At 35.4% G+C, this 16,471-nt stretch overlaps 1 protein-coding gene across 1 annotated transcript; it reads right to left on the minus strand.

Moving 5' to 3' along the window:
* Positions 1–6,224: 6,224 nt before the first annotated feature.
* Positions 6,225–16,214, minus strand: LOC141506233 (protocadherin beta-1-like). The gene has a single exon (XM_074212793.1). It carries the CDS (start codon positions 16,092–16,094, stop codon positions 13,632–13,634), a length of 2,463 nt encoding a protein of 820 aa, XP_074068894.1. The 5' UTR covers positions 16,095–16,214; the 3' UTR covers positions 6,225–13,631.
* Between the last annotated feature and the right edge of the window lie 257 nt (positions 16,215–16,471).

The following is a 16,471-nucleotide window of genomic DNA, read 5'->3' on the forward strand; positions in this document are numbered from 1 at the left end:
TCATCAGTCCAACAATCAAGGGCAGTTTTAGGGTATCTGTGATGAAGAATACCATCTGTATCCAAAGAAAGAATTGTGGAGTTTAAACAAAGACCAAAGACCTTTAATTTAAAAAAAAAAAAAGTTATCTTATGATGTAATTTTGCTATCTCTTATGTTTTATTTTTTCCTTAAGGATATGATTTCTCTCTCAGCACATTAAATTTTGATCAATGTATAGCATGGAAACAGTGTAAATAGTATCTCCTGTGGGGGGGGGGTGAGGGGAGGGAAGTGAGATTGGGGGAAAATGTAAAATTTAAAAAAAGATCTTAGGCTTGAGATGTTTATGTTAAGCTTCAAGCCAACTTTTATCCTTTCTTTCAACCTCATCACAAGACTTCTAGTATCACCTGCATATCTAAGAATGCTGATAATTCTCCTAGCTTAGCATTTTTTATGATGTACTCTACATATAAGTTAAATAAATAAAATCACAATATACAGCTTTGTAGTACCCTCTTCCAATCTTGTCAGTTTTCCATGTTTTGTTCTATTGCTTCCCTATGATGAATGTGACATCTTTATGGGTGTTTTTTTCTAGAAGATGTCATAGTTCTTCACAATCAGCTTTACCCTCTTTGGCATCAGTGGTTGGAGTATTGGCATATTACTGTGATGTTGAATGATTTGCCTTTATAACCCAGTACAGCTTTTCCCATCCTTTCATTGATGATTAAGTGCTACCACATTTCTTCCAAAGTATTTTTGTCCATAGTAATACTATCATATTATTTAGAGATCACCTGAATTATATTAATTCAAGTTCTCTACTACCTAAGATGTTAATATTTAATCTTTCCATCTCCTTTTTGATATATCCAGTTTACCTTAGTCCATAGATTTGACATTCCAGATTCTGTGTAATATTGATCTTTACAAACATTCCTTCTGACACTAGATTCTCCACAGCTGAGCTTCCTTTTTGCTTTGATCCAGTCTCTTCATTAATACTGGAGTTACATGTAGTTGTCCTCCACTCTTCCCCAGTAGTATAGTGGCATCTTCCAGCCAGAAGAGCATATCTTCTAGTGTCATTTCTTTTATCATTTTGGTATTGTCCATGGGAATTCCTTGCAAAGATACTGGAATGGTTTGTCATTTCCTTCTCCAGTGGATCACCTTTTGTCAGAACTCTCAATTATGACTTCTTTATCTTGAGAAATCCTGCATTCCATAGCTCTGGAAGCCTTTTTGCCACAACAAGATAATGATATGGGGGAAATAGTAACAATATTTTTTTCCAAAATATACTACTATTTACTAAATATTTTCTAGAAAGCAAAGTACTATTATGGAATAATATGTTGAGGATTATATAGAAGTCAACAAATTCAGTTAGAGATTACTGGGTAATATATGAAGTTCATCTGAGGACTAATATGTCAGTATATTAAAACATCCTTAATACTATCAACATAAAAATTCCTTCTAATGTTAAATATTATAATATATTGCTATCTTGTCCTATATGATTTCTGTCAATATTCTTCCATATATCATTCATAGAGAATGTACCTAACAGACCAGTGGCATCCCCTTTTGGCCTTTTAATGTTCTGTGGTCATGCATTCAATGTCTGGATCATTCTATTTCCTTTAAATTCTTTATGTACTGGCTCAAATCCTCTTAAATACATTATCCAAATGATATGTTTTAAAGTTACTTTTTGAATGCAAAGCATTATTGACTATATGTTGCAGCTCATTTATTTCCATACAATGTTACTTCACTCACAATTTTAAAACACATTAGCAGGAAAATTATTCAAACGATGAAATGCTTGACTTAAAGTAAAACCTGGGTCATTTCTTTTGTGGTACTTTAAGTTCCCTATTGATACACTCTACATATAACTATGTATAAAAATGATATAGAAATCAGTTTTTCAATGATAAAAGAAAATATTGAAATTAACCATTTAAATAAGTTATTAAAGTATTTTTTACTTCCTTTATTTTGTTAAACAGTAAGAGCAAAATAATTCCCTGGATTGTAAAAATAAAAGTTAAATGATCAAGGAACTAGTAGAGATAGAGGTAATTTTCATCAAACCAGTTTGTTTCATTCACAGTTTAGAATGTTCATTGATTAATGTTGTCTGATTCACAGCCATATGGCATCAATAGGAGGATACTGGTGGCAAAAATATATGGGCATCAGGGTCAAGGAACAACTTGGAATCAATGAAAATTCTCTGATAATTCAAAATTCAATTTAACCCTTTCATATTCAACTTTGAATTCAGCTATTGTCCATCTATGTTGTATGATGAAGATAAATACATACAAAAGCGTCTATATATAATATATATATATATATACTATGCATATATCGTGCTAATTCAATTATCAACCCAACTAACTGCAAGTCATAGTTTAAAAAAATGAGTTCTGTTTTATCTAAAGATCATGAAATAAACACAATGCAATCTATAAATGGAACTGTCTAAAGGACTTCATCCATAGGAAATCCTCTTTTATTCACTCTGGACAGGATATTCTCAATGATAGCTTTTTTTTAATAGCATTGGTAACCTGAGACAAATCAAGCAGTTATTTATGATTGCCTATCTCAAGAAAATATATATTTACTTATTGCACATGTTGTATTGAAATTTTCCTTTTTTTGAGATGATTTGGACACCTTGAAACTGACCTCCATTTAAAGTGAGGAATGTTGATATGCTTTGTCATGCTCCATTCCTGTCCTTACTTCCAGTATGAAAAAAAACAAAAAATTCTATTTCTACCACAAAGAAAAACTTTTTAAAATGAATTTTTCCTTTCTAAGACAATTTTAATACTCAACAAAGAAGAAAGAATGCCACATTTTCTATACCTTTTAATGTGATTGAAAATTTAGTAGTGTTGTAAAAATTTCTTCTGTGAAAAACTGTATATTCCCTTCTCATATCATTAAGGATATATTTCTAGATAATTTTTATAAATACTCATATCAACTTTTGGAGGTAATTATATGATCTATGATTTTTTTTCTATTAATTCATTTTACTCACTATACTTCCTTCTTTGAGATATCCTAAAATAGATCTGTTGGTGATACCAGAGTCATGTCATTGCTAGAATATATTTCTTCTATGTGAATTTAATTTGGTCAAGATTCCTTTTTTTGGTGTCCTTTTATTAAAAAAAAATTAAATAATTTTAAATAATTTTTTTTAAATAAGAAAAAAAATTGCCTTTTCTTCTTCTCACCCCAATTGGAAAAGAAAGGAAAAAACCCAACAATTACAAGCATCTCTAGAAAAGGAAAACAAATTTCTGCACTGATTATGTCCCTACGGATATATGTGCATATACATGTACATATCTATATGTGTATTTATAAACACTTGTATATTCATATGTCTTATTCTGCAGAATTCTTTACCTTTCTATCAGGAAGTTGGAAGTATTCTTTTTCATTAATTCTCTGGAGTCATGGTTGGCCATTATGCTCAGAGTTTCTAATTCTTTCAAAGTTGCTTATTTTTACAATATTATTATCATTGACTAAATTGTTCTCATGATTCTATTCATTTCATTCTGCATAAGCTCATTCAAGTGTTTTTGGGTTTCTTTGAAATAATTTTTAATTATTTCTTAAAGCATAATAGTATTCCATCACATTTATATACCATAAATTGTTCAGTCATTCCCCCAACTGATGGGCATCTTCATAGATTTCCATTCTTTGCCACCTAAAAAAGAAATCTACTTTTGCACCATCTTAGAATCTGTTTTGTTTATATATAATCCCCCATAAATCTAATTTTCATCTAAATCTCCCTTCTGCCTTTTCTGCTGTTCCTGCTGTTGAATGAAATGTATCTCTGTATCCAACTCTCTGTATGTGTTCTTCCCTCCTTTAGTGAATTCAGATAACACTGAGGTTTATGTGTCAATCACTCCCTTGGCTCCTTGCTTTTATAGACTTCTTCTTAGATGGCCTGATTACTTGAGGCTATTTTCCTTAACAATCCTTTCCCTCCCCTCCTAGTTTATTTTCTCTCATCTTTTCAGCCTTTATTTTCAAAATATTATTGGGGTCCTACAGAACCATTTTAAGATTTTCTGTCTAATTAGACTCCTAATGATAACAGTATTCAGAGGGGGCATATTATCATATCTCCACATTGGAAAGCAAACAATTTATCATTGTACCTTTGTTCAATCTCTCATGATATTAATGTTTATCTTTTTTATATTTTAGTTCCTATGTTTGAATTTCAAAGTTTCTATGAACCTTGATTTTTTTCATTAGGAATGCTTGGTTTTTCATTAGGAATCTTACTTCCTTTGCCTTCTGGTATATTGTTATATATTGCTAAATCATGTGTGATTTATATCCTTGGTACTTGCATTGTTTCTTTCTGATTGCCTTAAATATTTTTTCTTTGACCTGGAAGCACTGGATTTTGACAGAAATGTTCTTGGGAGTTTTCATTTAGTTATTTCTTTCAGAAGGTAATTTCCTAAGGTATTTCCATTTTGACTCCTGGCTTTAAGAGATCTAGGAGAATCTTTTCTTTTAAGATTTTCTAAATTATGATGTCTAGGCTTTTTTTAGTCATGATTTTTTAGATAGTTCAATGATTCTGAATTTTTTTAGATATGTTTTCTATGTCAGTTACTTTGCTATGCAAAAAATATTTTCTTCTATTTTCAATCTTTTGACTTTTTTTTAAAAAATTCTTGATTTCCATGAGAACCATTAGCTCCTGTTTGGGTCATTCTAATTTTCAGGTAGCTCATTGCTTTGGTCAAACTCTTTTACCTCTTATGCCAACCTATTTCATCACAATTATTTCTTCCATACTTCTCATTTCATTTCCAGTTTTTTCTATCATTCTATTTCATTTACATAAACATTTTAACATTTTTATTATTTTTTTCTTCTTTGGTTTTTTCAAGGCAATAGGGTTGAGTGACTTGCCTAAGGTCACATAGTATTAAGTATGTATTAAGTATGTAATAAGTGTCTGAGGGCAGATTTGAACTCAGGTACTCCTGACTCTAGGGCCGATGCTCTATTCTCCTCCTCCTCCTCCTCCTCCTCCTCATCTTCTTCAAGTTTCCTAATTTAGAATTCAAGTTAGGGCTAAGCTCTCTACAATTCTAGAGAATATGTGTGAATTGAATCTAAGGTTTCTTTCTTTGGAATTTTGATGTGTTGTTAAAGGATCTTAGGGTCATCTCAGACTGGGGACTTACATTTCTCCAAAACATGTCTAATTCATGGCAAAGTTTGATTGTTGCTTTACTGTTCTAAACTCTACAAGTGCTTTTGCTGAGTTTAGATCTCAACAATGGTGGACTACTGCCAAATTCAGTCACTATCAACCAGTTAGAAGACTCTGAAATACAGAATGACAAAATCACAGTATCTGCTTTAAGTCAGGAATTCCTGTCCTGATTTTTCCTTTACAGGATTCCCATTAGACTACAATCTAGAACTGATTCATTGATATTTTACTGGAATTTGAGACCCATTTTTGGTCTCTTCTTTATTTCTGAATTCATTCCTCTCTCATTGTTTGTGACTTTTACTTCTCTAGTCCAAATATCATCCCTGAGTGCAGGACCTCTTCTCAATCCAACATGAATCTATTATCTAGAACTTGGTATTGAGCAACCTAACAGTTCACACCTATTATCTCATCTGCCAATGTTTCAAATATGGGTCTTGCTTGGAATTCACCTGGTCCACTCATAGCCAAATCCAGTCCTCAGTATGCACAAAATTGTCCATCTTCTTATGTTTACATAGATTGGAAAACTGACTCACTGTGACTTTTTTCTTGAATTTTCTTATCAGAATTTGTTCTGGTACATTTCAAGATATGTTTGAGAGTACTTGGATGTCAGAGTTTGTTGTACTTCCTCCTTCATCTACATCATCTTGACTACACTCTCCCTTCTTGATGCCATTTATTATCATTTCTTCTTCTTTATGTAGCACTTTGGAGGACAAAAGTTATGCTTCCATGATCATCAACAATAAAAAGAGCTCATTATAGAAAGACTGACATAATTTGCATTTTCCCACCTTCATATTATTCTCTTTAAAAATTTTATATATTAATCTTATTAGGATTATCTTATTTAGTTGGGCCTTACAAAAAGTAATCTATAGTTAATATCTTCCTCTACTGTTCTTCCTTTCTTTGCAGTTCTTTGAGGAAATGATAAACTTATCATAGCTGATCATTGACTATTTTGTACATTATAGAATCATAGATATAGAACTAAAAGAATCTTTGAAGTCATTTAATAGTCAATAGAAACTTCTGTGGGTCACATACTGACCCAGAAAGCTACAAATTATCATTATATTTGTTGTATTTTGGGGGTGGTTGTTTTTAGGGGTTTTTTGGCAAGGCAATGGGGTTAAGTGACTTGATGAAGGTCACAACTAGGTAATTTTTAAGTGTCTGAGGCTGGATTTGAACTCAGGTCCTACTGATTCCAGGGCTGGTACTTTATCCACTGTGCCACATAGCTGCCCCCTGTTGTATTGTTTTTAATTATTTCATTAAACATTTCCACCAATTACATTTTAATACATTTTGGGCCATGTAGGAGTTTTTCAGGTCACAAATTTGACATTTCTGATTTAATATTAACTCTTCATTTTACAAAAAAGGAAACTGGGGACATAAGAAGTAAAATGACTTATCTAAGGTCATGCAGGTAAAAAAGAAAAGAACTAGAATTAAAACCTAGATCTTTTGACTCTTAATTTCATGTTCTATCTTTCTACCTTTCTTCTATATAACATAGTGCAAATGAGTTTGTAATTTAAGCTCAGTACAAGGTGATTAATTCGTTGTCTATGGAAAAACATGAAGTAAATGAAAATACATTTAAGGGCATTTAAATTTCTGTCTACTCTCCAAAATTTTCCTAAACTTCATAAAGTTTAAAGCACATGAAGTGGGCAATTAGTTCTTTAAGAGTATATTGGATTCATTCAAAGATCAATGTTCCTCAGCAAAAAAAAAAAAGATGATGTCTGTTGGACTTTCAAGATATTAGAGTATGAAAGCAAATGAAACCTTTCTAACATGAAAAATAAGGAGTGGAAAGTGCTAGGAAATAAACTAAGTTTCTCAAATTGACTAAATTAATTAAATAGAATTGTAAGTTGGAGAGTAGACCAAAAATTCAAAGCAAAGAAGTGTCTGAAAAAAGAGACATTCTTCACTGAAGGTCCTTGTCTAATTGTAGTGGGAGGTTTGGGGGTTCTAATAGCGGAAAATGGACTTCTTTTGTTTCTGCAGATTTTTGGATCTTCTTCAGATTTGGAGTTTTGTATTAACTAAGTGAATGTAGGGGAGAAAGGGAGAAAACTTTTCTTCCTAAAGAAATCATAAATTTTATTACTAAGTTTGAGACTTGGGCCAATTAGTCACTTTTAATTTGCCTACATTTACTGATTTGTAAGAGGATGACAAAAGGTCAAAAAATCTCAAGTCTTTGCCAGTTCTAATATTCAACTATTCTAATTGTTTGTGCACTGGTTCTGGAAAAACTGTAGTCTGATCATGATTTCAAATATTTCATCATTTGAGAATTTGAAGGATGATGGAAAGAATAATATGAAATATTTTCTTCAATTCACTGTAGTTTTCACTTCATTCTTAAGATGGCAGACCTATTAAGTCTTCAAACATACTTAATAATAATTTAGGAGAAAGGTCATTACCACCTAATATTTCTCCTACAATAATTCAATTGGCAGAGGAAGCAAGTTGTAGCAAGAATATGGTCAGTATGTAGTATCATTACACCTTTTCTAAAACTCTACCTTTGATTTTTCCAAGGATGGCACTTTCAAATAAATTTTTTTTTACTTAAAGAACAATAAGAAGTAAATTCATTCAAAATATGGTTAACACTGATGTCATTGACAAATATATTTGGTCTTGACTTGAATGTACATTTCTTAGGTTCAAATCATTATATTAGAGTAAGTCTGGGAGGAGCATTGTCTTGTTATTCAAAAGACTTTCCAATGATAAGAGTGCATGGGAAACCACTTTATAGGAATTCAGATTCATTTCTGAAAACTGCTGAAAAGAATACTTTTATGATATTAGAAGAGAGACATTCAAGTATATGTTTTTTTCATGTGGTAGATGGGAAAGAGGTTTCATTCTTTGCTAAAGGAAATATGTCTTCTCCTAGACCATGGTGGGCTGTTGTATTGATGAGAATTTTCCATTCTTCAAAAGTCTTCACTCTGAAGACTTTAAAAGCTGTGACATCACTCTTTAGTGCTCTCTGTCACTTTTTATCTTTCAAATATGTGTGACCTCTGACAAGTTCACTTGAGAACTTCTCATGAGGGAAAACGGGTTCCTCTTCCTCCTAGGCATCATGGTGCTAGCCTGTATATGGCATTGAGAGCAAATGTGCTGATCTAGATAAATCTGAGAATGGAGTTCCAGTTTCTTCCTCTTGAGCTTTGTGTCTTTTTCCCTGATCATAGTAAATAAGAGTCATGAGAGATGGAATTTTTTGAGTCCAGAGCTAGGATCCTTTTTGGGAGAGTGGGTATCTCAGTCTCACTGAGCCCAGTAGATATTGAGTTCACTAGAAACTATACAATCATTTTCCATTTGCTTCCTTGATGTCACTAACATTATTACATTTGGATATGTAAGTTTATCACTCCAAAAGCTCTGTTGTTTGAAGTTGTAGTGAGTTCTTGTTACATGGTATTTTGTTTAAAGTCTTATAGTATTAATGATTAAATATTAGATATAGCTATTATCATCAGACATAGATTGAAATCAATTTCTATTCAAATTTTGTTTTTGATGAATATTTTTATTAGTACAGAGGCATACATAAACAGGAAAAATTATGGTATTTTTTTAAATGACTAAAAGTTACTCAATGCTTTCTAATCTCTAATCTTATTCATAGACCTTGATTGGAATGTTCTTTTATAGCTTACTTGGATTTCCTTCATTTAAAGTTCAGTTCTTTCTATTATATGTTCATGTCTGTTATCCCAGGTGACCTTGAGGAAGCTTGATATCTATGACAAAAGTCATGAAAGCTCCCTTTTCTCATCTGTCAAAGATTTCTTTTTCTGATAAGGAAATACATAGATTTGCCTTTACATATTTCTGATGACCTCTTTCTTTTGCAGAAGGAGAAACAGAGTTAAATTGATGTTGCTCATGTGTAAGAAAATTGGGATCTTTTCTCCACTCCAGTCAGAAATAAGTACTTCCCCTCTCCCTTCATAGAGAAAGAGAGATCACTTGTCTCCCCAAAACTTATTCTAATTTTCTCTACTTAAAATTTAAGTCCCAAACAATCTAATAAACATATTTAAGGAACAAATTGATTTAAGGTACCATATATACTGGAGATAGCATACAAAAACAAAATAGTCATTTCATTCAAGAAGCTCACATTCTACTGTGTCCATGCAATAGGTACACGTGAAAGTAAATGTAAAATAGATACAAATTAATTTAGGGAGAGACAGAGACAGCAAAAGAAATTCATGACCTCAATGAAGTAACAAAAGGCTGGAAGACTGGAAGAAATCTCTTTGGGAATGAAAAAATGGGTCTCTCAGAATTACTTTGCTTATTAAGGACAATGTCACTTCCTTTATAAACTGAGGTTACAACCAATAACATTAAAGGCATAACTGCCTCTAGTTTTTCATGTAACCATGATGAAATATTCATGCTAAGAAGAATTTATACAATCCAATGAGGTGTTTTATATTTTACTTGTCTGACATCAAGATAACCTGGTAAGAACTTTCTTTGCTGGGTAGCATGGTGTCAATTGCCACTTAATATACAGGGGCCATATAATATGTCAAAAGAAAATTTTACTGAAAGATAAAAATCTAAAAACATTCCATATATTTTATAACTAGAAAATCATAGCACCTCCAGGTACACTTATGGTACTAGCATGTCAGTTTTGCTCATATGGGAATCCTCCATGTATTGATGATTGCTCTAAACCAAGTGGGATTACTACCCAAGAGGTCCATTTATGCATTCTTCCCACCAAACTAGATACTTCCTATTGTTGAACTTTCCCCCTTCCACACAAACACCCAGATAGATAATCATGCCCACAGCCCCCCTCCCATAGAGTTCTACCCCAAAACCTAGTGCAGGGGTGTGGAGAGGAGCATCATCATCACCGATGTTGGACAGCTTCTTTCTACTTTTAGGTGATACCATTTTCTAATACTGGGGCTATGTAGGGACTATTCTTTACTGGATCAGACAGTTTTATAAGGCACTCTCAAGTGTTATTTAACTTTACCTTTCTAGCCATTTTTATGATAATTGAAATTGCTTAAGGCACTCCAGACTGATGGAAGAGTTGAAGGACAAAGGGAAGATCTGGACTTTGGATTAGCTGAGACTGAACTGGCTAACTGTAGAAATGATTACTAAAATGACTGTTACAGTTTGAATAATATCCTCAAAGTAGCAAGTAACCAAATATTTTAAATAGAGCTTTAATATAGTTTCATCATATCTTTCATGATGAAACTATGGATACTTGTACATTAAAAAATCTTGATACCCCCTAATATGTAAAAAAAAAAAGCCCACGCACATACAAAATAGCAAACTTTTAAAATATATTTAAGAAACATATTTGTTTTAAAAATACTATCACTCATCATGCTAATATATATATACCCATAGAGTTTGGGTTTTTTTTTAGGTTTTTGCAAGGTAAACAGGGTTAAGTGGCTTGCCCAAGGCCACACAGCTAAGTAATTATTAAGTGTCCAAGGCCAGATTTGAACTCAGGTACTACTGACTCCAGGGTGGGTGCTATATCTACTGTGCCACCTAGCTGTCCCTACCCATAGAGTTTTAACAGTTAAGGGGGACTTCAGAAATTATTTGGTCCACCATCTCATTTTACAATCAAAGAAAGCAATACAAAGGAAAAATTAAGCAATTTCCTAAGATCAAATTTAAATTCAAGAGATGTATTTAAAGCACCATAAAGAAATATACAAAGTCAGAACCATAAGTAGAAAAATGTTATTAAAAGCACAGAATACACTCAGTCACTAAGATTGCTCTTAGAGAAAGAAATATGCTCACCAAAATATTTTCTTTTTTCTTTGTATCTAGTGACTGAATAGGGTTTTTTTTTAGGGGTTTTTTTTGCAGGGCAAATGGGGTTAAGTGGCTTGCCCAAGGCCACACAGCTAGGTAACTATTAAGTGTCTGAGACCGGATTTGAACCCAGGTACTCCTAACTCCAGGGCTGGTGCTTTATCCACTTCGTCACCTAGCCACCCAGTAAGTAACTGAATATTAAAACTTGCTAATATATAGAAACAAACAAGAAGATCAACAAAAATATTTCTTAATTTGCTTTCCAAAAAACAATTCAAGCTGAGAATGATATGTTGGGAAATCTTAACAGATTTAACAATCTTAAATCTTAATCTTAATCTTAAATCTTAACATTTTGTTACAGAGAGTTCAAAGGCAGAGGATTGCAACTCAGAAATAGAAATCAGGGCCATTGAGCTAGGGACAGAGGAGGGAAAAACTTTCACCATAAAACAAGGGACAGGCTTCCCTATCCTCCTAGTTTTAACCAATAAATTGCTGAGCATTGACATCTTCGAGGAAATAAGCAAGCAAGACTGTATCTAATTTTATGGGTCTTTCAGATATTAAATTATTAATAAACAAATTCCTCCTATGTTGCTATATAATGGTGTGGAAGAGGACCTGGGTCTTTGCAGGTCATACCAATTTACCACATCATTATCATCATCATCATCATCATAGTTAATTCTAATATTGTACTTACTTTACAACAGACCCATGAAGAAGTAAAAACAATATTGCAAGTAAAAAAATTGACAGAGGTTGTTACTTGAACCTTATGATTTGGTTAGTATATGTCAGAGGTTAAGACTATTATCTAGGTCTTTTAATTATCCTCCTTTGCTTTTCAACATTATCTATAAGCATTTATAGATAACAATATATCTTCCTGGAGAAGGTAGAACTGCCAGTTCTAAAAGATTAACCCTTCCCCCAAAACACTGTCTGTTCAAAGTATTTTAATTGTGGCCAGTTAATATGGACTTCAGCTCCCCTTAAAGATTCATTCTGAATAAATATAGACATACCTGAGAAAGATGGAGTTATACAGGACCTTTGCAATGGAAACATTCTTCTGCAGAATGAACTGCTTGTTTAAGGTCTGGGCCTGGCACTTTGGTAAATTTCAGGAACCAGTTTCAGAACCAGATTTTTTAAATGAATTTCCCTAGAGAAACCTTGTTTTATGTTGACTTTAAAATATGAAAAAAAATCACTATTCTCTGATTTTTCAAGACCTACAAAGTCCATTCTTCTGACTGCTACATATCTGTTTTTTCTCTGAAAACTTTATTCCCCTTACCAACATCTACCTGAACTCATCTTACTGGGAAGAGTTGGTCATACAATTTAATTTTGCTGTTGGTTTTATTTTATTTCACAGATGCCTTTAATCATTATTTGGATTCTAAATTGATTTCCTGAAGAGTGAAATCGTAAGAAATATAACAAAATAGTCTCTATTGGAAAAAATAGCTGCAATTTTCCTCAAATAGACATCTTCTGAATATCTAAACATAAGAAGACCATTCCTGGAATCAAGAGAGGGAGACTTGAGATGATTCAATAGAGTTATAAGGTTATCTTGTCAAAGAAGTTAACTACAATTTAGTACTTCAGAAATCTGTCTTCCACTACTTAAGCCACATGCAACTTCTTATCTAGTTCTTTTGAGATTTATTTTCATTTCACTTTTCATTTCTGCTTCTGAAATTTCTTCTTTTAGATTTTCTCGAATGCTTATGCCTGATTCCTATGGACAAAGACTCCACCAGATAGTTAGCAGTTGTCTCATTACTGAATTCAAAGATATCCAGGTAAGAGCAAATACACTACTGAGTTTCTGAATATCATAATCACGTAACAAAAAAAGGCTCCTCCCCAACTTTTCTTACTACCCACAGAAGGTCAAAAGCTGGAGAATCCTGAACAGGTCATTGGTGAGTGGGAGTCTTCTGCTTTGGGTATGACCCACCTAAAGAGACATTTGAAGACTTCAAAGTAAGGAAAGAGGTGTTTGGTTGCATGGAGCCAATGGAGATAGAACTGATCTTTTTCCAGGTTGTGCACAAGTGAAGAAATCATTACAAATCCACCTCAGGAAACAGATGAAAGTTGAAGGATTCTAGTATATATGTGCATGTGTGTGTGTATATGTGTGTGTGTGTGTGTGTGTGTATGCATATATACATATATATACTCTATATATACCATTCAATTATTAATTGACCTCATTAATGGTATTCCAGCTGCAGGAAGGCTGCAGCTAGCTCTGGAGACTTCCTTTTTTGTTGTACTAAAAAAAAAATTACTGGCTATGTTCACATCCAAGACCAATTCCAGGTTTGCCCTTTTCAGGACCTAAGGGCCCAGGTGTTGCACAGGATGTAGTTGATTTGAATAGAGGCTAGTTTTTACAATCTACCCTTCACTTATGGGCAGTAACAAGGACTTACATATATTCATCAGACATTCTGGGACAGCCTTCTGACATCCTTGGGCTGTCCAGATCCAAATTGGAAGGTAAATGAGTTCCAGTTTCTTCCTTATGTCTTTCTACCACCCCAGAAGGAGCTGGGAAGTTAGGCATGAATCGTTTGAGAAACCGGAACTCACTATTACTAGTGCCAGTAGCAGAACCCACTTCATAAGGACAGACCCTGCCCAAAGTCTCTCCACTCTGCCCATCTATCAAATGACTAGGGAAACTGCAGTCATAGTAGAAGTGTTCAGAGGCAGTAAATTGTTTTTCTCGATATTTGATCTTCTGGTAAATGTGAATGAGAAAAATTACAGTGACTGAAAAGAGAAAGAGACAAGAAAGCACAGCCAAGGAAATAACTAGATATTTAGTGGAGGGGTTTGTCTTCTTCTCTCGTTTGGACTGATCCCGAAGCTGTACATAAGGATCAGAGAAGCCATTCACCAGCAGAATATTTAATGTGGCGGTAGTAGAGAGGCTAGGTTGGCCGTGATCCCGAACCACAATGACCACTTTTTGCTTCATGTGATCTCTTTCAGATATGAGTCTCAAGGTTCGAATTTCTCCGTTTTGTCGTCCCACGGAGAAAAGTCCAAGATCTGTGGCCTTGAGCAACTCATAAGAAAGCCAGGAATTCTGACCAGAGTCCCCATCAACAGCGACTACCTTGGTCACCAAGTAACCCACTTCTGCTGCCCTGGGCACCAAGTCATTGCAAGGAGAAGTGCTATTTTGCAGCGGGTACAAGATCATCGGGAGATTGTCGTTGACATCTAGTACAACAACTCTCACGGTGATTTGACTGCTTAGAGGTAGGGGCCCACCATTTACAGCCTTCACTACGAATTGAAAAGCCTGGATAGCTTCGTAGTCCATTGATCTCAAAGCATAGAGTTTCCCATTGTTCGAATTAATGGAGATATAGGAGAAGACAGAGAGATCACCACTGTCGGGAGGCAGCAGTGAATAAGTAATCTGGGCATTCTCCTCAGAATCTAGGTCCTCAGCAAGGACTTTGCCGATAAACACTGCTGGGCTGTTATTCTCTCTGACAGTCATGGTATAAGACTCTTCCTTAAACACAGGAGGGTTATCATTAATGTCAGATATCAACACTTCAATGATTGTCTCTGTGGACAGCCTAGGAGTCCCTGTATCCATTGCGACAATAGTGAGATTATATCCTGGGACTTTCTCGCGATCCAGGGCCCCTCCAGTGACCAGAGAGTAGGAATTTCTGAAAGTCGGTTTGATGATAAACGGAAGATCGCCTTGAAGGAAGCAGGTTATTTTCCCTCCTACTCGAACGTCACGGTCTCGCACACCAAAAAGGGCCACGACAGTATTGAGTGGAGAGTCCTCTGGGATAGGACTTGAAATGGAGGTGACCAGTACATCCGGGGCATTGTCGTTCACATCCATCACTTCCACCAGGACTTTGCTGTGAGCTGACAGCCCTCCACCATCAATGGCTTGAACATCAATATCATAGTTCTCAACCGTCTCAAAATCCACTGGCCCTCGGAGTCGAATTTCTCCATTTTCAGAGTTGATGTGGAAAGTCTGAAGAATTCCTTCTGGGTTTTGAGCCAAAGAATATGCTATTTCCCGGTTAGTGCCCTCATCTAGGTCGGTAGCAGACACCGAGATTACTAAAGAACCATTGGGACTATTCTCCAAGATCTGGGCCCGGTACACCAACCGAGAAAACTGAGGGACGTGGTCATTGACGTCAAGAATCACAACGAGAATCTGAGCTGTTCCAGATTTAGCCGGGGAGCCGCCGTCCACTGCAGTGAGGGTTAAATTGACCTGAGGCTGTTCTTCTCTGTCTAGGGGTTTAATTAGCACAAGTTCCGCGTACTTGGGGCCGTGGCTGCGGAAACGAGTATGCAAGTGAAAAAAGGCATTGGCGCTCAAAGTGTAATTCTGAAGGCCATTGAGCCCCACGTCCAAATCCTGGGCGCTCTGCAAAGGAAACCGAGATCCCAGGGGAGTGCTTTCAGGGATCTTTAAAAGAGGACCGTGGTTTGGGAACACTGGGGCATTGTCATTGATATCAAAAACCCTTACCTCGGCTCTGAAGGACTGCAGCGGCTCCTCCAGGACAATTTCAAAGCGCAGCACACACGGGTCTGCTTTCCCGCACAGCTCCTCTCGGTCCAGCTTCTCTTTCACAAACAGATCTCCGGTCTTGCGATGGAGTCGAAAATGCTGTTTGCTGTCATCTGAAACCAGCCGCGCCCCTCTGGCCATCAGTTCTCCGGCTTCCAGCCCCAGGTCTTTGGCTACGTTGGCCACAAAGGAACCGCTCTCCATCTCTTCAGCCACCGAATATCGCACTGTGCCCGCGACACTTTCGGAAATGTATAGAAAGAGGAGAAGGGCCGCTATTTGCCAGTTAGCCTTCAGTTTCCCCTGGAGAGTTGCCATCGGGTGAAGGGCGCACGAAGAACTGCAGGCTGGCAGAGATCTTCTTTCACTCTGCGTAGCGGAGCAATGGCGCTGTTTATTCAGCTTTCCCCTTGATTCAACCTTGTACCACAGCGGCCACAGGCGGTATCAGGCCAGAGCTGCAAGATGTTTTTGCACACATGTAAAGAATATTTTCATTGGGCTCTTGAATTCCCTGACCGCACCAGGTATTTATTATTAGATCTGGAGTCATCTTAGAGAGAAACTGGTAGGCAGAATGTTTGTTGGGAAAGCCTCAGAACGTCCATCAGGTGGCGGCATTGTATTACATTTCAGATGTTGAAAAGTCATAGTATTTCATGAAAGACAAAAGGTATAGAAACTTTTGACTGGGA

This window comes from Macrotis lagotis, chromosome 1 (genome assembly GCF_037893015.1).
Source record: "Macrotis lagotis isolate mMagLag1 chromosome 1, bilby.v1.9.chrom.fasta, whole genome shotgun sequence".
Lineage (NCBI taxonomy): Eukaryota > Metazoa > Chordata > Mammalia > Peramelemorphia > Peramelidae > Macrotis > Macrotis lagotis.

Excerpts from the sequence above, each read along its gene's own strand:
- LOC141506233 (XM_074212793.1), bottom strand. The coding sequence starts at position 16,094 with ATGGCAACTCTCCAGGGGAAACTGAAGGCTAACTGGCAAATAGCGGCC.